The sequence below is a fragment of the Sorghum bicolor genome, chromosome 2 (genome assembly GCF_000003195.3).
Source record: "Sorghum bicolor cultivar BTx623 chromosome 2, Sorghum_bicolor_NCBIv3, whole genome shotgun sequence".
Lineage (NCBI taxonomy): Eukaryota > Viridiplantae > Streptophyta > Magnoliopsida > Poales > Poaceae > Sorghum > Sorghum bicolor.
The window spans coordinates 4,598,662-4,619,588 of NC_012871.2; the positions used below are offsets into that span (position 1 = coordinate 4,598,662).

At 44.4% G+C, this 20,927-nt stretch overlaps 2 protein-coding genes across 6 annotated transcripts; both read left to right on the forward strand.

The window, feature by feature from the left end:
* LOC8081180 lies at positions 1,715–6,490 on the forward strand. The gene is made up of 2 exons (XM_021452279.1): positions 1,715–2,094; positions 6,427–6,490. The coding sequence occupies exons 1-2, from the start codon at positions 1,715–1,717 to the stop codon at positions 6,488–6,490; spliced, it is 444 nt and encodes a 147-aa protein (XP_021307954.1).
* On the forward strand, positions 12,627–18,575 carry LOC8060711 (folate-biopterin transporter 1, chloroplastic). Of its 5 annotated transcripts, none has more exons than XM_021454292.1 (9): positions 12,627–12,919; positions 13,447–13,703; positions 13,854–13,918; positions 14,007–14,169; positions 15,743–15,891; positions 15,984–16,190; positions 17,120–17,288; positions 17,367–17,459; positions 17,824–18,575. In XM_021454292.1, the coding sequence occupies exons 1-9, from the start codon at positions 12,769–12,771 to the stop codon at positions 18,106–18,108; spliced, it is 1,539 nt and encodes a 512-aa protein (XP_021309967.1). In that variant the 5' UTR covers positions 12,627–12,768; the 3' UTR covers positions 18,109–18,575. The 5 variants fall into 5 exon arrangements, with proteins under 5 accessions (XP_021309967.1, XP_002459398.1, XP_021309966.1 ...); XM_002459353.2 differs by having other exon boundaries at positions 12,628–12,919; positions 15,984–16,232; XM_021454291.1 differs by having other exon boundaries at positions 12,629–12,892; positions 15,984–16,232.

Genomic DNA, 20,927 nt, shown 5'->3' on the forward strand with positions numbered 1-20,927 from the left:
TTTGTGGTTTTTGTGGCCTATATATAACATGTGCTGTTTTGCAAAGGTAACATCAAATACGGAGAAAAAATCTAAGTAATATTTAGAACACAGTTAGATAGGCACTGTTTTGCTAAGATGATATCAAATGTTGATGCAAAAGAAAAGGCTCCCAAGGGTCTTGCGGCACTAGCTAAATCATAATGCGAAACTTCGAGAGCGAAAATGTGGATGAAGAGAAAAGCCTTTCTCTGGAAATATGCCCTTCACTCCTTTCCAAAGTGAATATCAAATATGTTGCAAAGCTAATATCAAATTCAAAACAAAGCACCATCGAGTTTTAGATAGTAGATAAAATATGCCTTCCATGGATGATACCACATATGATGGTTCGGACGGTTTTTGCGGCATAGCCAAAATGTGTGTCGCTTTACGTAATTAACATCTATCAAATGCGTAAAAAAAACCTTTGATGGTTTTGTTTTGGCATGCATACAATATGTGTTGCCTTGCAAAGCGAACATCAAATGCGAAGAAAAACATCCATTAATCTTTAGACAATTGTTAAAGTATGCATTGTTTTGCAAAGATGATATCAAATGTTGCTCTCAATAAAAAAACGCTCCCGATTTCTGCGGCATTAGCTAAAGCATTCTTCATAATAAGTCGTATCACAAAGGCAATCCTAAATGTACCTTAAAATTATTTTTGCATTCAATCTTATCTATAATATACATATCAGTCGCCTATATAAATAGATAGGTTCAAGTCAGGAGAAGACAAGCCATCGAAATCACCCTAAAGTCACACAAACTCCACATATAGAAACAGAGAGACTGGTTGCAGGGGATCCTAGATGCCTTGAGTTGTTTGAGCAGTGGGTTTCAGGGTCAGGGCCTTGGCTCTTCATAGCAGCAGTTAACGAAAATCCTAGAACCCCCACTCCCTCCCAAAAAAAGAAAGGTAGTTCACAAAACTTCTAAAAACGCAACAAAATCCCAAACACATTGTTTTTTCTATTGGCACTTGTCTTTTTCCCTTCCACTACAGCGAAAATGGTGGTGATCCTACAACTCTAGCACCAGCTTTTATCCATCACCTCCACTTGATCACATCCCTCTTGCCACTTCCCCTCCCCTCCATCAACAATTTTGTTTCCTCAGTGATTTTTTTTCCTTGCTTGCTCGGTTTCTTGTGGGGTGAACCGGCAAGGCGGGGGCACAGGACAACACAAAGTAGTGAAAGCTTCAATATCGGCTAGATTCCTCTCCCCTTTTTCTCTCTCTTCCTCTTCCCGCTTGCTTTGTGCTTCATTAGTGAGAGGAGAAGAGAGGAGGCCCACACCCACTTGCCTTCCTTCTCTCTCTTCTCTCGCATTCCTCTTCCAACTCCTCCTGGTCCTCGGAAAAAAGGAGATCTTTTATGCAAGATTTGATTTGTTGTTGCCACCTCGGCCTTGTTGTGCGCGTAGAGATTTGCTCCTTTCTTGGTTGGTGATTTCTTAGTTGGCGGCTCGCGCGCACGGGTAGTTAGAGCTCTTGATTCATCAGGCTTAGATTGCGGCTAACACGTCTACTTTGAGCAGGTCAAGGCTACCGTTTGCCGAGTGATTCTGTGGCCGCTCATGACGATGGACAGGTGGGCAAGCGGTGTCCTCGTCTGATCCATTTCTTCGGGGGGCTTTAGTTGATGTGTTGGGTTTCCTCGGAGATCAGTTCTCTAATTTGCCATTTTGATGAGGAGCTCTTCCTGTTGTGAGAGCTACTGCACTCCTCCCCTATGCTACCTCCCATGCCTCCCCAAATCCAAAGACGATGCGGATGCGGGCCATGACCCAAAGTCTGTGTCTCCGAGCCCCACAGTTATCGTCGAGGACAAACCGCCGATGATCCAGAAGATCGAGGAAGCTGCTCCTGCGGCAGCGGCGGCAACAACCAGCGTCGATGGCATCGGTGATGATAATGACAAGTGCTATAGGGAGGTGGCGGTGGCTCCCAAGAGCTGCTTAAAGAGGGCTAATTGCAAGGACAACAGCAAGATTGCAGCGAAAGGCAATGTGAAGTGGAGGGATTTGCTGGGGACGGATCTCACACAAGTCAAAGTATTCGAGCCAAGGTATGCGCCGTGCTCTTGCCATGTTTCCACCCTTACTAGTACTAGTACTGTCTAGTTGAGATTGTGGGTGAGTTCAGTAATATTGTAGAGTCAAACTTGCCGAATGCTTGCCATGCCATGTAAAGTGTGGTGTTCACCATTTTGATTATGAGTCAATTCAACCAATGGATATCTAGCTTGCCCCTGATTTCTAGAGGAATGTTCTCATCATTGTGCCTAGTGGACATGTGGCTTTGCCCCTGATCTCTAGAGGAATGTTCTCGTTTTAGGTCTCCGTGACGGCGCACATTTGATTTTAAGCCATGGATGATCACTTGTTGTTCTGCTGACATTAGGAAAACACTAGTACCTAATGGCGAAGTCAATGGTCTGTCATGAGCGTCATGTTCCTTGGTAATGGTGTGGCCATCCTTTTGTTGTTCCAAGGTGCAGTGGTGGGTTTATTAGATGAGATCTGCTCCGGTACTCCTCTTTCAAAAAATTACACGTATCTTGATGCAGCCTAATTATTGAATAAAATATTTCTTAACTATTTTTCACTTGTGTCACGCATGGGCTTGGGCTCGGAGCACCTTATCCAGCCCGTGCGAACCAAAGTCGAACTCATCATTCTCGATCGTCGATATGCTTTGTTCGGATTATGTTTCTATATATTCACTGCTTGCATATATTTCGACTGCGCCAGCAGCGGCATCCATGGCCGCCGTCGTGGTGGCCGGTCTCACACACGAGCAGTAGCCGACAGCCGACGTCCATCAGAATTAAAGTGGCGCAGTCTGTGTGGACTTCCTCACGTGAAATAGATCAGTGCCGCCAGACCTCTTCCTTGGGAATCGAACGGCATCCGCTGCTGAGGAAGGGAATGGAGGTGCTGCTGGCTGCGAGCACACGACGAGGAAAAGAATCCTCCAATGGATGAGCCGTCACGGAGCCTTGCCTGCGCAGGCTCTCCCATGGAAATAGTAGAAGAGATGAACTGATGAACGGAATCCGAAGGAAGGGGGATTTTGAGTAGACTTGAGTTCGACTTGGGTCTGGGCTTGGTGGGCCGAGAACATGCGAGACTCACGTAAAAATGATTATGAAAATATTTAGTTAATGAGTTGAGCTGCTTCGAGATGTGTGTCTTTTTTTAAAAGAGGAGTATTGGAGCAGAAGCCTTATTAGATAAGGTTGGGCTAAGCCATGGCGTAGTGTTTCTAGTATATCTGGCCTTGGTTGGAGTGTTCAAGCGTGGTGTGAATGCATTGAGCTTTGCTTCCATATCGTCAACATCTGATCATTAATCAGAATGAGTTGGTTGTTGCGAAGCCAATTTCTTGTGCTCTGGGTTAAGCTATAGACCAAACTATCCATATCTTTTCTGGTTAGATGGCCACCCAAGTATCCTACCTAGACCCACTTTTTATTCGGTGCTTCCCTGCCAATTTTCTTCAACGCATCAAGGAAGCATGATCAAATGGTCTAGTTTGGTCTAGTTTCAACTCTGTCTGGGCTTTGATGCTTACACAATCCTTGATTGCTCTGCTAGACCTAGATCTCTTACTCTCAAAATTGAAGATATATATATATATATATATATATATACTAGCAAAACATGCCCGCGCGTTGCAACGGGAGAAAAAAAAGCTTTCAAACCTTAATGGGAATGGACCATGAAAATGATATAATTTCTATTTATAATTTATCCTTTCTATAGAACTTGAAATTTATAATTTATTTTACGATGACTATGATATCCATAATATAACTTAGTGCTGCCATTAATATGACAATGTCTTATTAGACACAGAAAAAAAGATTTAAATTAAATATTGAGCTATATGACTTTTATAAGACCCATAAAATGTTTAATTATAGTCTGCAAGGAGTTATTTGCCAACGTGTCGAGAATTGGTTTATGCGATGGTGATTATAACGAGAGACTTCTCTTGATTTTTTATATAGCAGTCATCCATTGATGATTCTAGAAATATATTTATTTAGACGGGATTAGACAACAAACCGTAACAAAATTTATCAAGATTTAGTTCATGGACTGTTGATTGATTTAGATTTTAATGATGATGCGTAAATGGGTCCCATATTGTTTCAAGTGTAAAAAAATTGCATTGACTGGGTATAGAGGCAATAGTAATGCCAACTTTCTGATGAACCATAATGGCACAAGAATCGTAATAGATCCAAATTAACCCTACAAATTTGGGTATCAACGCGGCCTTCGCCCACGCCGGCGACGCCAGATTCGCTTGTCGTCCCTTGCCTCCAACTTCAAGATGATGAAGAACAAGAGGCGCAAGGTCACCTCCACCTTCACGACACTGTGGCCACTGCACACCACCGTTGATTCCCTTCCCGACGATGTAGTGGCATGTGTTAGCCCATATTCCCAATTCACCACATAGAGCTGTCCTGTCCAGTTGGTTCATCTTCTAGCTGTTGTCTGTCCATTCAGCATCACCAGCCGAAGCAAATGCCAACCTTAATCTGTTTTGCTATCAAAAAAAGGCTAGAACTGTCAGATAATGAATCCAAATATTTATTTAGGCCAGATGGTCAAAAAATCAATAGTATTTAATGGTATAGCTTCTATTTCAGCCAGACTACACAAACACTCTTCTAAAGTCTAAACAACAAAGTCAATCTAAACTGAATGATCATGCCAATTCATGTAGTCGATTCTTGTGTAAGCAACCATAAAAATCAGGAAGATGGCACATCACGCGGAATAAGAAGATGCAGAAAAAGGAACTAAAAGGTACCACCCAAATGGCTCATCAACGCAAGGACTTAGTATTGGTTCATCACACAGTTTTGCAGGGAAGTGAGTCACTGCTTCTGATAGCTTGCCGTGCTCTAATCTGAATTTTCTCTCTAAGCAAATTTTTCTCTCTGAAACTTATCTCAAAACAAAGGTCTGAAGATCCAATTTTGTCCCAAGAATCTGAATAACATCCATTCACTTTCTTTCATAAATCATAACTATGTTAGGACCTGTTGTTTATCTGATGAAACTGAAAATTCTAAACATTGTCCATTCAGTAACCTAGAATAATGGATCAATTTCAGTACATATTATTTATCTGCTAATTAATTCAGCAATTCAATCATCCTATCTGATTCACACGTTCAATATCTCAAAATTATGCACAGTGAATCCGGTTAGCTAGAGCATGAAGCCTGCACCTGCCAGGACCGTGCGGCTGCCTGGAGCCTGGTGAGGTGATGCTGCAACGATGAGACTCGCCACTCGCTAGCCGCCAGGTGCCGCCACAGCCCACAACAGAGTGCTCAGGCCAGGGACTCGCGGTCGCCGTCTAGATGCGGCCCCGAGGGACTCGTGCCTCCAGGGGAAGTCGCGCCGCCAGGGGGAAGTCGAGCTGGAGCTTGGTGCTGGGCGTTAGGGGGAAGGTGACGCCGAGGAGTTGTGCGTCGAGGAGGAGATGCTGCCGGGGAATCTGCGCGACGGGTGGGGACGCTCGCGGTCGCGCTTAGGGAAGGGGCGCGGGCAATGAATGAGAGGAAGCTAGACGCGGACGGCTGACAGCCGACTCACCGACGCTGGGCGAGGGAGAGTGGAGGAGGAGGTCGCCGGGGGACAAGGATGGAGCAAGAGAGTTGCGGGAGTCACACTGTCGAGGCCTTGAGGGAGACGCAGGGGAGTCACGTGCGGGGATGGGGGCTGGGCGGGGCGAAAGATTGGTGTGAACGATTGCTTTTGATGTACGTCGAAGGTGCGGGGACGGGGGTTGAGCGGGGCGAAGGGCAGGCCGAGACGGGGCAGAAGAAAATTTCGGGGCAGACTGAAATTTTCACAATTTATTAGTAGGTATATATATATATATATACTCCCTCCATCCCTACAATACATGACGTTCTAGGCCCAAAGCCTATTTTCTCAAAACTTGACGTTGCTCCTGTGCATTCTTAAATTAGGACGCAATTGCCCCTGCCAGCTTGACGGCTCGCCTCGCCAACTGCTTGCTCGCAGCAATTAATAGCGTCGCTTCCAACCAATCCGCGCAACAGTGCTGGGCAGAAATCCAAATCTTTGCAAAAACTAACGCCGGACGAAAAAAAGAATGCCCAACAACAAGGCTTCGAACTGCCGACCTCGGGGCCAGCATCCGCGTACACTAGCCGCCTGGACTGTGAAACTTTCTTGGAAAGAATGCACCCGCAGTCCTATTTAATAAGGCCAAATGAGGAAAATACCCCCCTAATTACTCACTCCTTGGTTACCACAATCATGTCCTAAACGTCATGTATTGTAGGGATGGAGGGAGTATATATATAGCTTCGATGCTTACTTAATCTTTTTCTTTGATGCAGCGAATCTGGATGTTGTCTGGACGATGAAGAATACATCGGCGCCTGCACCTGCATAATCCAATGAGCCCACGGATCTCCAATGTAAATTCTATGAAGGAAAAAAAAGAAAAACAAAAAACAGAATGGGGGGTTGTCGGAGTCAACCATTAGTCCTTGACAGTAGATGGTAGACAGGAGGCGGGTCCATAGTTGTGTGTTGGTAATTGGAATGTCGATGCCATGGCTCGTGTTGTGTTCTGTCAGCAGCAGCTTCAACTTTAAAATGTTGTTACAAATGCATAGCTTTACAAGATTTCTTGTGCCAAATGTGTCATACTAGTAGTATGTCCTGCACACGTTCAGCAATCAGACTGCACTAACCACACTAGAACATTAGGCACCCTTCGGGCGCCCTATCTTGATCATGAAGCTAAATTTTTAAGTACTAAAGTATTTAGCCAAAATTCTAACAATAATTTTCTTATTTCATAAAGGACAACACATTTATATATATATATATATATTATATATATATATATAAACACAGATTCTTGTACAATCAAAAATAAATTAAAACTTGAATATCGTCTTAGACATCTTTGAAGACTTTTGCATCAGGCTACACTTTAAAGGGCTAATGAACAGTCTTAGAGATCGATTTAGGGGGTGAGATTTGAAGGGAAAAAACATATATCTAAGTAGGAAGTATACATACAACCACAGTAAACTTCAGAGTCAGTCCCAAATTTAGTAAAAAATAGAAAGAATCTCTGGTTGAGGCACCCTTAACACCAGTCTGTACTAAACTCCTCGACACCAGCTGGGCGAAGAAGTCATTGATAGTGATAACAGCGGCACTGATGAAGTAGGGATCCACATTTCCCATGAACAGCATCTTTGTATACCTGTTGAGAGAGTCGCACCAAATCAATAGCGGTCTTCATCTACTATGGAGGAAAGCAGCTGCAGCAATTGCACCAACTTGGATAGGGCCGAAAATTCATGACTTAAGATCAAGATCGGTAAAGAAAAATTAATCTCTATAGCCAACCTTAAAAAAACATCTTGCAAGCTGTCGAGCAAGTTAGCTTTCCTGCGGCTAGTCCAAAATTAGAGGTAAGGTCACTATAATGCTATATAAAGTTACAGACTGAGTAGCTAAATTGATATTCCGAAGAAGACAGAGGAATGGACCATACTGTTGCACATCTTCCTGAGTTTTTTTGGTGGTTTTCTTAATTTAGAGGAATATATTAAATGTCAATCAACTGAGGATATTCCTTATCGATTAGATCTTCATACGCAATGTAGCAACAAAAATAATGTGCTGATTACAAATACTAAAGAATGCCTAGCAGACCGTTTATTAAACAAATAGCATGAGCAACAATGGTTGCTGCTTCAATTCCTTACTGCATGATGTTTGCTCTCCACTATATACTCACAATACATTGATTTCAGTGTAATGCATATGCATAGAAAATGGTTTGTTATTAGTAAAACTTGGAAGCATGAGGAGCAGCAACTAATACATCATTTTTTTTATATAGATGACCTTTGGGCTGAAACTTAAAAACAGTACATCATTGAGGAGCAGCAAATTGATCCAACATTGTTTGCCCCATGCTCTTGTTACTTGTTAGACAATATGCAAGTTAAGCCATGGAGTAGTTTAAGTTCCAACAGTCGTCAAATCAAAATGGTCGACCATGAATGCTGTATAGATTATATATCTATTTTGGCCAGCAATTGGCATATATTTTGGACAACTAAAGCCTGAAGGAGCTAATTCATGCTATGACTGACGGTGAAATGCTAGCAACTGCAAGCAAAGTATTTTGGAAGTCACTTGCTTTCGTGAAAGGCTAATCATACCTCTGCAACTTATCCTAAAGTAGGATGCACAACGCACCTGAGTAGCAATAGCACAGGACACTCCTTGGAAATCTTGAACATGGAATTCTAGTTCACCTCAACCTAGGCCTAAATGTTATCATAGCAATCTCATTAACTGGATATGCAAAATAATAGTTATGCAGATCGATCATCAGAGGTTGAAAATATTCTGACTCGCATGATCTAAAAAAAATAGGAAACAATATTAACCTTAAAGCAACATGTCCTTGCTAAGACAAGATAGCTTCAACCACAGGACCTTAAGCAGCAGCAGAAGCTATACGCTCAAAGGCACTGGGAGGCGCAGATGACACTCAACTGCTGCATTTATGGAAGAGACCATGGTAGCAACCAGCTTAGAGGAGCATCTATGGGAGAAGAAATAAAGCTGATGCCCACCTCGAGAAAAGCACATCACCAGTGCACAGATCTAGAGTTGGGAACCACATCATGGTGCGACTGATGACGAATCTTCGAGGAGCCAAGGAGTCAAGGGGATGAAAGCGTACAGATAGGAGAGGGAAAGAGACCAGATCTTACCGCCCCCATGTCGTACTTCCAAGGTCTGGTGGGATCCTCATGTGCTGCCAGGATCTGGGCGAGTTCCTTCTCCATTGCCACAGGGAAGAAGGCCTAGGAGAAAGGCTCGCAGAGAGGGAGGGACGAAGCTGCCTTTCATGTGTGGCTAGGGACCACGGTCGTGGAGGAGCGACGACGGCGATCCGGGAGGTGCGTGCAGATGCAAGGGGCATCGGCGGCCTGGGAAGAGAGAATGGAGAGGGGAAGAGCTCGGCACTCTGCTAGGTGGAAGGGGCTCCCTGCAAAATGTCAAGGAGATTCTGTAAAAGATGAGCAAGTCACGAATTTCTTCTTCTCCATGTGGGAATAAAATTTATTTCAGGTTATGGACTATGCAGTGGACCGCGGGTTAGTTTTTGAAGAAATGGAGAGCATCTCTGTAAAATCGCCAAAAGCATACGTGTAGCCACGGTAGAAAGCCACGGAGGCCAAAATTCTCTGGAGGCAGCGAAGTCGAGTGACTTTTAATCAACCCCGATGCATGAGCCGCTGGCTGGTGAGCTTCTTGGAAGCCAATCGCTGAATCGCAGTTCAGAGTTCAGACGCTGGACAATTGGACGCCTTGTGTCGATGATGATCAGTTAGTTGTTTATTTTCTATGGAGGATCCAGGTCTGCTTGCTAGCTAGTGGCACATTTGGGATATCTCGCCAGGTTGATCAACTCATGAGTATTACTCCATCACTATTAATTAATGATTGTCTACTTCATCCATCATCTATAAAACCAAGTACTATATCCCCTTAAAACATTGAAAGTCATTTAAATAACCACATAAGGCGGTTTTACTAGCGTGTCATGTTACATGGGTGCTGACATGGCAGTGGGTTAGCAAACCGTAGGAAAAGTCTACATAACCCATATTATATCAAGGTTTAACTATGTAAATCCTCTCAATTATAAAAGCTAATATTATTGCCGTTAAAACATTTATAACGATATTCAAATGACTTGGATGTTTTGATATCGGATCCCGCTACACTTACCTGAGTACTCATACTTGTATGTAGACATTAGACATGAGCATTTTGCGGTTCTGGCCGAGACGAAAAAAAACCTAGTTGTTTCAGGCCAAGAATAAATCCCACACATGGCCGTCTAATGAGACATGTTTAACAGATTTGTGGCCGGGCCTAGGCAGGCAGGCTGTGAAGTTTTGTAATGTATAAAATAGCTAAAAGAAATATTTTAGGCTGAGAATTTTTTTTGTAAACAATGGAATCTGTGTTGAGACCCTATTCATTAAGACAGTTGGGCTTATCCGAATTTGCTCGGGTCTAATAGGCACATGTATTCCCTTCGTCTTCCTATTCTTTTCGAGGCTTGCTCCTGCGTCCTCGTCGGTTGGAAAATAAAACTAACAAGATCATTTGATCTTGTGGGTGGCTAAGCATAACATGTGGAATTAAAAAGCGGCATCCAAAAAAACAAGTTGTAGGCACATATAGAGAAGAATATAGATACGAGGAGACGGGTACACTGGCAGAATTTTTAAGAAACCACATCTGACAGAACATAGAAAAGGGGATGTTGTACGAACATGCTATGGACCTTAGAAGATCATCAACCTATATTCCCAAGCAATATGAGAGCATTTTCATCACAGGCTTTAGAATACCAAATAATTTCATCATGTGGCTAGTTGTCATAAGACAGTACGACATTATTATATGAGCCATCAGAAAACAACGATAGGATGAATATAGCACTCAAAGCTGCAGTGAATTTGAAGTACAAAGCAGCATGCATGCATGTTTTTTTTCCTGCTTAACTATGGGCCATCATAATATATATATACCTGTACCAACAAATGTAAATGTGATGAAAGATATCCTGGAAAGTTCTGGCATCAGACAAAACAATAGGTCTCACATGCATATAATACTTAACTTTGCATTGAATGTGGAGCAGGAAGCAGCACAAAGCAATTTGTGCATCAGAATAGCATTCTATTTACATGTAGCTGAAGTTAGCATATGTAAATCATACCAAAGATATTGAGTCTCATGGTCAGAGGTGAAGCTCCCAAGAGGAGGGAGGGGCAGCAACAATCTAGCGGAGTCATAGAGACCATACATAGCAACAGAAAGGTCTCTTGTTCCAGAGGGGATGGGATCAAAATCAACGCCCCACTGAACTTTAGAACCGCTGCTAGTTGCGGGGAGAAGGGAACGAAATCAAAATGAACGCAAGAAACCCTGACACAAGATGCACACACGTATACACAGAAAGGGAAGACATCCAGTCGTACAGGCACAGGAGGGGAGCAAATCCGGTCCAGGGGTGAAGCCCTGACGTAGGTTCACGGCGATGATCTGATGGCCACCCGCGCAGGCCGAAACGGCAGGGCTCACCGTTGCTTGGGTTGTCGAGCCATGGGGGCTACTCGCGCAGGCGGCTAGACAGCCCGTGTCAGTGCAGCGGTGGCACCAGGGCTCAAGGAAGTGACACGAACAGGTGGCGACCGGAGCTGCGGCCGCGGTAGAAGAAGAGGCCACCTGTGCCTCCGGAGTTGGTGTCGAGGCTAGGCCCACAAAAGGGCTTGAGTGTCCGACGCGCCCTGGTTTGCTATGGTAGCTGCTCCGGGAGCTACCGATGATGGGGGCTTCCTGCGCTAGCCACCTGAGTGGGGGACGCGACTCCCAGTGCATCACTCAATCTGCCGCCTCGAGTGCTCCCCGCATTAGTAAGCTGCCCGATCCAGGGGGCAAGTAGAGATGAAGAGCGGCACACTAGGAGACAAAAGAGGAAGGGAGGAAAGCCGACAAGAGACGACATTGCGCAGGGCACGAGGGGGCTGTGTTGGAGGAGCGGGACAGCCAGGGAGGCCTCGGGCTGCACGAGGTCGTGTGGAGGGGAGAGGGGTGCGGCCACTGCCACCGGCACCCTCGTCGGCCGCGCTCACGCCATGCCGCGGGGTCCAGTGGGAGCAGGGGGCGAATCTAGTGTGGTTTATCGGGGTCAGCTGACCCCGACAAAATTTGTAAAATCCTTTGTAAAATATTGTTTGAACATAAGAAAATTTATATCATATATAGTGAAGTTGACCCCGATGACCCCAACGATGTTTTCGGCTAGATTCGCCACTGAGTGGGAGGAACGCAGGGGGCGGCCGCAGCAGGCGCCGTTGCCGTCACCAGAGAGAGAGAAGCGGAGATTGGAGGAGGCAGAGTAGACATGAAGTGGAGAGGACGGCTTCGGTAATCAAGCTGAGGTGGCTGAGGTGGATCAATGGGAGAGGGAGGAGGTGACATGTCGCCGAGTTGGACTAATCAAAAAAATTTAGGTGACATGTATAGGCTGGCTGCGCGGGAAGTATGTTGCGTTTGTAGAGGTAAAATTCTCATGTCGGAAATCTTTTTCTAACTGGTGTGCTGCGCCTTCAGATGGGCAGTTTACCAAGGCCCATCTATGGGCTGGGCTGGACTGGGCCGAGTCCAACCCGATGACACCGACCTTGCTGGGCTGGGGCAGTTTGGTCCAAATGCATTTTTCTCCCTTTCGCCCTGGTGGGCCCGTGAAGCAGAGAGGAGAGACAACGCCGATTACCTAGGCCCAGGCTCCTGGGGCTGATGAAAAGAAAAGAGTACTGTGTGCGTGGGCCCACTGATCAGAGACGGAAAGCTCCCAAGTCCCACCAAAGCCCAACAAATCAAGCGTGAGAGAGGGAGGGGGGCGCGTCACGGGCGTGTGTGTGTGGTGGTGGGCCCACTATGTCAGGGAGAGAAACATCGGGCATTCATTCGTTGGTTGCGCTGCGCCAAATCTCGCTCGCTTCGCTTCCAACATCTCCGGCCACGCGTGCTCTGCAGTCTCCGCCCGCCGGCCTCCGACGTCCGCGTCCTCTCAAGGTCTCACCGGAGACCGCGCGGGCTTCGGGTAGAGCGGGATGGCCTCCGTGGGGTCGGCCGCACGCGAAGCGTACGACGAGGAGGCCGCCGTCCGCCGGCCCCTCGAGCTCGACGGCCGTGACGGCGCCACCGCCTCGTCCTCCGACCACCACCGCCCCGGTGGTGAGCCCGAGGCGCCCTCTTCTGTGGGTCCGTAGCCTTCTGGTTGCCTGGGATCTGGGGCGGGCTTGCGGTTTTGGGTTCCGGGGCTGGAGGGAATTTCAGCGTGTCGTTGGATTTCGTGTGGTGGAACAGGAGATCGAGCTGAATTGGGGAGAGGAAATGGGGGGCGGAGAGCCTGCTTGGCTGAGGTAGCCTGCTCTGGGTTCTGGCTGCTACGGCTGTGCGTCTGGGATAGTCGGTCGGCGCAATGCAGTTGCTGTCTGCTGGCTGCAATTTGGTAAATTGGAGCTGGGTGAGCGTCTGAGCTATGCATGGTGTGATTCCTAATAATGAGTGAATAGATGCACAGAGAAGATATGCTGGGACATGAAAGCCACTTCGCGGTTAAAATGCTGTGCAGTATAATCTAGGAAGCTTTTTAGTAGGATGTTTCTGTTAGCCACATGTTTTTCGAAATTCAGGCCATAATCCATTGCTTAATTAGTTAGTAGTGTGTGTTTTGCTTACCTTGTGTCAGGATTGTCTCAAATGGTGTTAGGGTTACCTTATTGTAGGGAATGTCATGCCTAGGTATCAAGTGGGGACGAAGGGTGATACAAGTAGTAGACACTCCGAGGAGCGGAGGCAGCCTAGCACAGATGATGTGCGCAAGAGCAAGCCTGGGTCGAGATACTTCACGGCGTTTGGGGTGGATCTGTCCCCTGATAATATGGCAGTTGCCATTGTATATTTTGTGCAAGGGGTTCTAGGTCTTGCACGGCTTGCTGTGAGCTTTTACTTAAAAGATGATCTTCATCTAGATCCAGCTGAGGTATGTGTTGCTCATTCCTTTTCCTGTCCTCCATCCATGTACCATTTCTGTATTTAGATTTTAGAGCTTGTTTCTTGTTCCGTGATGTAATGTTTCCACTGTTTAGTTAATAGGTGCTGTTAAGTGACTGAGATGGTTTCTTTTATATAGACTGCAGTGGTAACTGGTTTCTCGTCCTTGCCATGGTTGATCAAGCCCCTCTATGGCTTTATCAGGTCTCACAAAACCTCCCACATCCGTTTCTTTCTTGTGCATGTGTACACTACTACACTTTATTTTGAATCCTCTACTCTTGCCTTTCAGTGATTCCATTCCACTCTTTGGATATCGAAGAAGGTCATACCTTTTTCTGTCAGGGTTACTTGGAGCACTTTCATGGAGTTTAATGGCCACAGTAGTGAGCAGTAAATACAGTGCAGCATCCTCTATTCTTCTTGGCTCACTTTCTGTTGCCTTCTCAGATGTTGTAAGTGCAAACTGAATATTCTACACTCAAGTTATCTTGGTCTGTCCTTTATGCTGATGATCAATAATATCAGGTCCTGTCTGTTATATTTATTCATTCGTTAGAAATCATTGAAGTGATGATATGCTCCAGTTGTTTATTGATATTTTCTTGTTCTCCCTCAATGGCATATTTATGATAGTAGATTTCTTAACCCGCTATGGCATTAAATATTCTCTGTGAACGTGAGAAATTGGTTGCCTTCTATACTGAGCTCTTTATTCTATTATATATAGTCCAAGTGGCTTGCATGTCGAGAGATTGACTTCCAGTGGGGTTTATGATTATAAGAGATATAGATATAGTCCAAGTGGATCTGTGGTCATTGTTCATACCCCCATTGTTGGCATACTTTCCTTTTCATAGAGAAAAGGTCAAAGAGCAAATTTGTTTTGAGTTATCTCATAACCAAATTTAACTGAAAATAAATACAGGCATAAGGAAAGCTCTAACAAATGTCTAGTAGTATGAAAACAATGTAAAAATGCATACATGTGCGCGTGCAGGCACATTGAGAGCATCGTACAAAAGAGCAGATACCCCTTCAAACAAGCCCCGAATCTCCGTTGTTGCATTGGTTCTTGTAAATGTTTTTTGTAAAGAAAATTTCTTTGTTGTGCTTTCCAGCATGCTTTCATTTAAAATCCCTACCCGTTAATACTGAATACACCACCAACTAGTCAACTGTTTACGAATCATTTACGGTGCATATTAACATGGTGTTTCCTTGTCTTGATTCCAAATTTTCATGCAGACATTTCTTAAAAACACGTTTTGACAAAAAACACGTTCATACAATGCATCCTTCTAGCTATTGACACAATCCAATCATATATTATGTAAAGTTTAGGCATGGAGGCATCTAAGTGTATCAATTTTACAGCACAACCAAGGAATAAATGGTCACTATCCTTAAAGTCAAAACTATAAATAAAACACAAGCTCACATTTATGACCTCATTGCTTCCAAAATTTTCCATTGGATTCTTACAATGTGCAAGCACATCGACGAGGTTTGGAATTAGCTTGGGTTATTTTAACTTATTTTAAAAACAGTTACTGCATACAATATTTCCACTTCTAGGCTTTTGTCGTTCCAAATTATAAGTCGCTTTGACTTTTTTGGTACAGCAAATTCAATATACCAAAAAAGTCAAAGCGACTTATAATTTGTAACGGAGGGAGTAGTTTGCATGGTAGTAATGCACCTTTCTGGTAAACCAGCATTGCTACTTCAAGAAAATGCTGGTTAATCCCGACATAACTATATCTCCAGTTGAAGTTTTACATTGTAAGGCTGACCATCTGAAGTTATTTTTACAGTGCTATTCAAATTAATCATTTCATTAGGGGCCTGTCTAGCCATAAAACTGGATGTATCTGGCCAAGTGTGATTAAACATTTATCCAAGTTTATGTTTTTGTACAAAAAAAATATGATCATATCATTTCCACCTCATGTTAGGACTATAGAACAGGAACTTTTGCATGTTATTGCTTCAAGGTTTGTCTCAGCACATGTGCGAACACTGTAGGTAGTGGATTCTATGGTTGTTGAGAGAGCCCGTGGAGAATCTCAAAGTACATCTGGATCACTCCAGTCGCTCTGTTGGGGATCTTCTGCCTTTGGAGGAATTGTGAGTGCTTACTTCAGCGGTTCGCTTGTCGATACTTATGGAGTAAGGTTTGTCCTACTGTATCACTACCACTTGAGCTGACACGCGCCCCATTGTTTTATAGTTCAGTCTACTGATGAAAGTATTCCTGTAAACGCAGATTTGTCTTTGGTGTTACAGCGTTTTTACCCCTGATGACATCTGCTGTTGCAGTTCTTGTAAATGAACATCACATATCTTCTGGAGAGCGTACTACCTTACTCTCTGGTTCAGGATTCGTTGAGAGCTCTAAGCAGCACGTCAGGCAGCTTTGGACTTCAGTAAAGCAGCCTAACATTTTGTTGCCGACATTGTTTATATTTCTTTGGCAAGCAACACCGCACTCAGATTCTGCTATGTTTTTCTTCATGTATGTCTGAAAAATCTTTACAGTTTTGATCTGTGATGGGTCTTATCCTGTATTCCTGTTCATGGCTTATTCGCTTACTTTTGACTGTTGCATTGGAGTTAGTTGTAATCCAATAACTATAACTTTCACAGACTAGAAGACAGGTCTTAGCTTATTCTGATTGTGGGAGCTCCTCTAGCTTGTCTTTATTTGGAGTGGCTACACTATCATAGGCTGTAAAATTGACACAAAATCAGGAAAATTATCTTGCTTCACAAAGTACAAAGCAAAGTAATGATTTTGGTTAACTTTGGATCCTAATTTTATACATGCCAACAAAATGTTGTTTTTCATTATGTTTGGCCCCTTTTTCACTAGTTGTGTAGTAGCAGTTTGAAGGTATCTACTAATATGATCCCAAACTTTTTTTTGACTGAACATGGTCTCAAGTCTGTTATGTTTATTTTGATATTAAATAATTAAACAAGTATGTCAGCTGATTCATGCTTGTAGTTTGCATATAGTTACCTGATGCTACTTTTCATTATGAGTTGAACTGGCCTAATGGGAGCATGCAGGTGCCTTTTGGCCCGGTTAGAACATGTCAGATTTTTTTCAGATTTGTCCTTTTTTTGTGGTGGCTGTGCTGGGAGTCCTTTTGTGCCCTATATAAACACCTTACCCACATATTGAGGATGGACTATTGTTTCATTTCTGCTTGTCGCTCTTTGGATCCTCCTGTTCTGTGCACCTGTGTTACCTGTTTGGGTTTTCCATGCCAAACCTGTCTCTCGTCTGATTGATTATGTTTTTTATCCATTGTTCATTTTATAATGAATAAATATTAACTTCTTTTTATCTGTAAGAATTTTTAAATGACCATTTTTGTGTTCAATAATATATTTCAGCACAAACAAGCTTGGATTCACTCCAGAGTTCCTAGGGCGTGTGAAGCTTGTAACCTCTTTTGCATCCCTGCTTGGTGTTGGGCTCTACAACTATTTTCTGAAGGAAGTTTCTTTAAGGAAAATCTTTCTCGCGACAACCATTATAGGTTCAGCTCTTGGGATGACACAGGTGCTCTTTGTATTATTTTCTTGATTGGTGCTGCAATTCTTTTCTATTCTTTAAGCATACTGCTTTGTATATATTTAGGTGCTTCTTGTAACTGGGCTAAATCGGCAGTTTGGGATAAGCGATGAGTGGTTTTCTATTGGTGATTCATTAATCATCACAGTCCTTGGTCAGGTATGTAACATTACTGCAATGCTTAATAATAGTAGAGTGCATTTTACATGATTGCATAAAAAAATGTATTCAGCCGATCATGTACCCTTTTTCCTGACGTAGTGACCCTGTAACGTAGTACTTTTATATGCCCATAAATTGAGACTGACCACTGACAATTGAGGATCAGCTGATCTTAGTTGTGAAATGGGGTACCTATTCTTAGGAAGATGATGACTTATTTTTAGAAGAGAAGTCTCAGCGTCCCATATGTACAATCAGAGCATCATTTATATATTAATATGAGTTAATATCTAGCTTTGACACCTCCTGCTTTCAATTGTTTCCTTGAATGCAAGCTTATGTTGCCTAAACTTTTTTGTAGGCTTCATTTATGCCAGTCTTGGTGTTAGCTGCAAAATTGTGCCCTCCAGGAATGGAAGCCACTTTATTTGCAACTTTGATGTCCATTTCTAATGCTGGAAGTGTTACTGGTGGTCTGGTTGGTGCTGGTCTAACTCGGATATTTGGGGTCACTAGGGACACCTTTGGGAATCTACCTCTATTGATTGTCGTCTGCAATCTTAGTTCACTGCTGCCCTTACCTCTTTTAGGTCTCCTGCCAGAGGAATCAGGTGACACAGATAATGGAGAAACAAAGAATAACTGACTTCCTGAGGGTTTTATCTCTGTTTGTTCTGATTCTCAAGTATAGCATACCACAGTGCCCAGTTTCAATTCATATATGGCCCATCCAGTTGAAGTTCAAAAGATCAGTAGGGAAATATGAAAATCATACTGGGTTACCATTGTCATCAGCCAGTATCTCCTGTGACTATTAACCTGTGGTCGAAGTGATTCATTGGTGATCTGAAAGTGATCTATGATGCTATGGCGCACAGGTACTCACCATTTTTTAGTTTCTATAAGCTACCTTGTTAGCTAATGCGACCCCATGAAAATTAGAGTAGGGGTCAAAGACTAGTAGTTGAGGATTCCCTTACAAAGTCGAATGTATTGTAACAAAAATAAGGAGGAAGTATTTATACGTTAAGGAAACCTAGAATACGGACATGTAAAGAAAAATACTTGCACACAGTTCGAATTGCCATGCAGTATCAGATTCTGCTTACATCACCAGGCCCAAACAAAGTGCAATCACAGTCGCACACTGTCATGGGCATAAAGAGGGGCGCCATAGGGCGCAAGTGTCTTAATTGGGCCTTAAGCCCATTAGTGTTAATTAGTGTCTCTCTTAGTTATTTGTCTATAGGAATAGTACCATATTGTCTAGGCACAAGAGGTGTTAGTCCTATGTACCTTTTATATTCAGCCCATGGGGCACAATGGAAAGCAAGCAATGAATTATGAAGAAACAATTCTAGTCTCCCTCAATCTCTCAAGCTCTTGGCAAAGCATAAGGCCTAGTTATCCCAAAGCTCTTGGCAAAGCATAAGGCCTAGTTATCTCCTAAATATCCATCATCATAACATCTGGTATCACGAGTCTATCGATCCATCCACAGCTGCTGTCAATCCTCCACATAAAAATAAATCAATCCAGATCGCCGGTCGATCCATCTTCCACGGCCATCCACCACCACAGCCCCCAGGCGCCGCGCCTCCCTCTCCATCAGCCACCGCCAACAGCAACTATCCCGTCGATCCCCTTCGTTTCCAAAAAAAAAAAGAGATCACCCGATCCTGTCAGCCAGCAGCAGCGTCACCTCAACCCTAACCACGCCGCCGCCGCTGCCCCACTACGCGCCGCCACCACCACAGCCCAATCCCCACCACCATCTCGTGCAGCCACAACCCTGCTTCTAGCCGCTGAGCCAACTCTCTGATCCCGATCCGATCAGCACTGTCCGCCGCCGATCCAGCAGGCGCGACCTCGACCCGTCAACGCCCGTACATGATGGAGTTCCCGCAGTTTGATGGAACCTCTGATCCGGAGGCCTTCATCAACCAGTGCGAGCTCTACTTCCGTCGGGAGCGCATCATGGTGGAAGAACGGGTATGGCTAGCTTCTCGCAATTTGAAAGCTGATGCCCGCGATTGGTTCCGCCAAGTCACGCAAGATGAATACCCGGCATGGCGTCGCTTCACCGAGCTCCTGCAGCAGCGCTTCACACCAACTCTGCGCCCCAATCCACTCCACCGGCTGTCCCTTGGTGTCGACAACTGCTTGCGCAGCCTTGCGGAGATAACCGCACAGCTGGATCGCCTCCGAGTGCGTCTCGAGAAGGAGGACCGTGAACGCCGGGCAGCTGTACGTCTCCAAGCAGCAGCACAGGGACTCCTGGCACGTCGCCGAGCGCAGGCTCTTCGTGCCACAAAAGCATCGAAGGAGCAAGCAACGGTGCGCCTCCAGGCAGCAGTGCGAGGAATGCTTGTCCGTCGCATGGTGCGGCAGATACGCATGCTCCTCAGCTCGACGTTGTCGTACGTGTTCATCCACTCGGACTCGCCGATACGGTTTGCGGCTCCAATTGCAGTGGAGGTCCAAGTATGGGCGTTTCCAGTGCAGCGATCTCGCATCAGCATCCAGCATCAGGCATCAAAGGCTATCTCATTCATCCTTGTGTCTGCCGTGGTGTTAGACATTTTCAGCATAAGAGCCAGCTGCTTCACACTCCACCCTTCAGCCTACGTGAAGCCAACAGAGGCACTCTTCCCATGGGATCCAGGTGGATATCCTTGTATTTTAGTCTTCAATAAAAAGGGAAAGCCGAGATGTAAAAGGCTTAACCCTATTTCGCGTCAGCTCTCCAGCTCGAGGACGAGCTGGGTCTTCAAGGGCGGGGGAGATGTCATGGGCATAAAGAGGGGCGCCATAGGGCGCAAGTGTCTTAATTGGGCCTTAAGCCCATTAGTGTTAATTAGTGTCTCTCTTAGTTATTTGTCTATAGGAATAGTACCATATTGTCTAGGCACAAGAGGTGTTAGTCTTATGTACCTTTTATATTCAGCCCATGGGGCACAATGGAAAGCAAGCAATGAATTATGAAGAAACAATTCTAGTCTCCCTCAATCTCTCAAGCTCTTGGCAAAGCATAAGACCTAGTTATCCCAAAGCTCTTGGCAAAGCATAAGGCCTAGTTATCTCCTAAATATCCATCATCATAACACACACACAGGAAACTATAGCACAACAGAAGTGCAACATCCATCGTCCTTAATAACTCACTGAATTTTGCTGTGCCAAGTACTGGTATCTATCACTGAATTTTGCTGTGCCAAGTACTGGTATCAATGATAAATTGATAATAGACGGTATGTGTATAACCATAGATCTATCCTTTGATGTTTGTTTGGACTTTGGACTTTGGAGGTTAACTTGAAATATGATTTCAATTTTATTGGCAAGTTGAATAAGAGTTAAGTAACAACATTGGAATCAGTGGAGTGTAAAAAAGTAAAAGACAGACTGAATAAAAAAACATCCAGGAACCTGTGTGTTTCTCCTTTGACTGTGTGCTCAGTGCTC

Excerpts from the sequence above, each read along its gene's own strand:
- LOC8081180 (XM_021452279.1), top strand. The coding sequence starts at position 1,715 with ATGAGGAGCTCTTCCTGTTGTGAGAGCTACTGCACTCCTCCCCTATGC. Across the intron at positions 2,095-6,426 it reads GTCAAAGTATTCGAGCCAAG|CGAATCTGGATGTTGTCTGG; the intron begins GTATGCGCCGTG and ends TCTTTGATGCAG.
- LOC8060711 (XM_002459353.2), top strand. The coding sequence starts at position 12,769 with ATGGCCTCCGTGGGGTCGGCCGCACGCGAAGCGTACGACGAGGAGGCC. Across the intron at positions 13,919-14,006 it reads CCCCTCTATGGCTTTATCAG|TGATTCCATTCCACTCTTTG; the intron begins GTCTCACAAAAC and ends CTTGCCTTTCAG. Across the intron at positions 17,460-17,823 it reads TCATCACAGTCCTTGGTCAG|GCTTCATTTATGCCAGTCTT; the intron begins GTATGTAACATT and ends ACTTTTTTGTAG.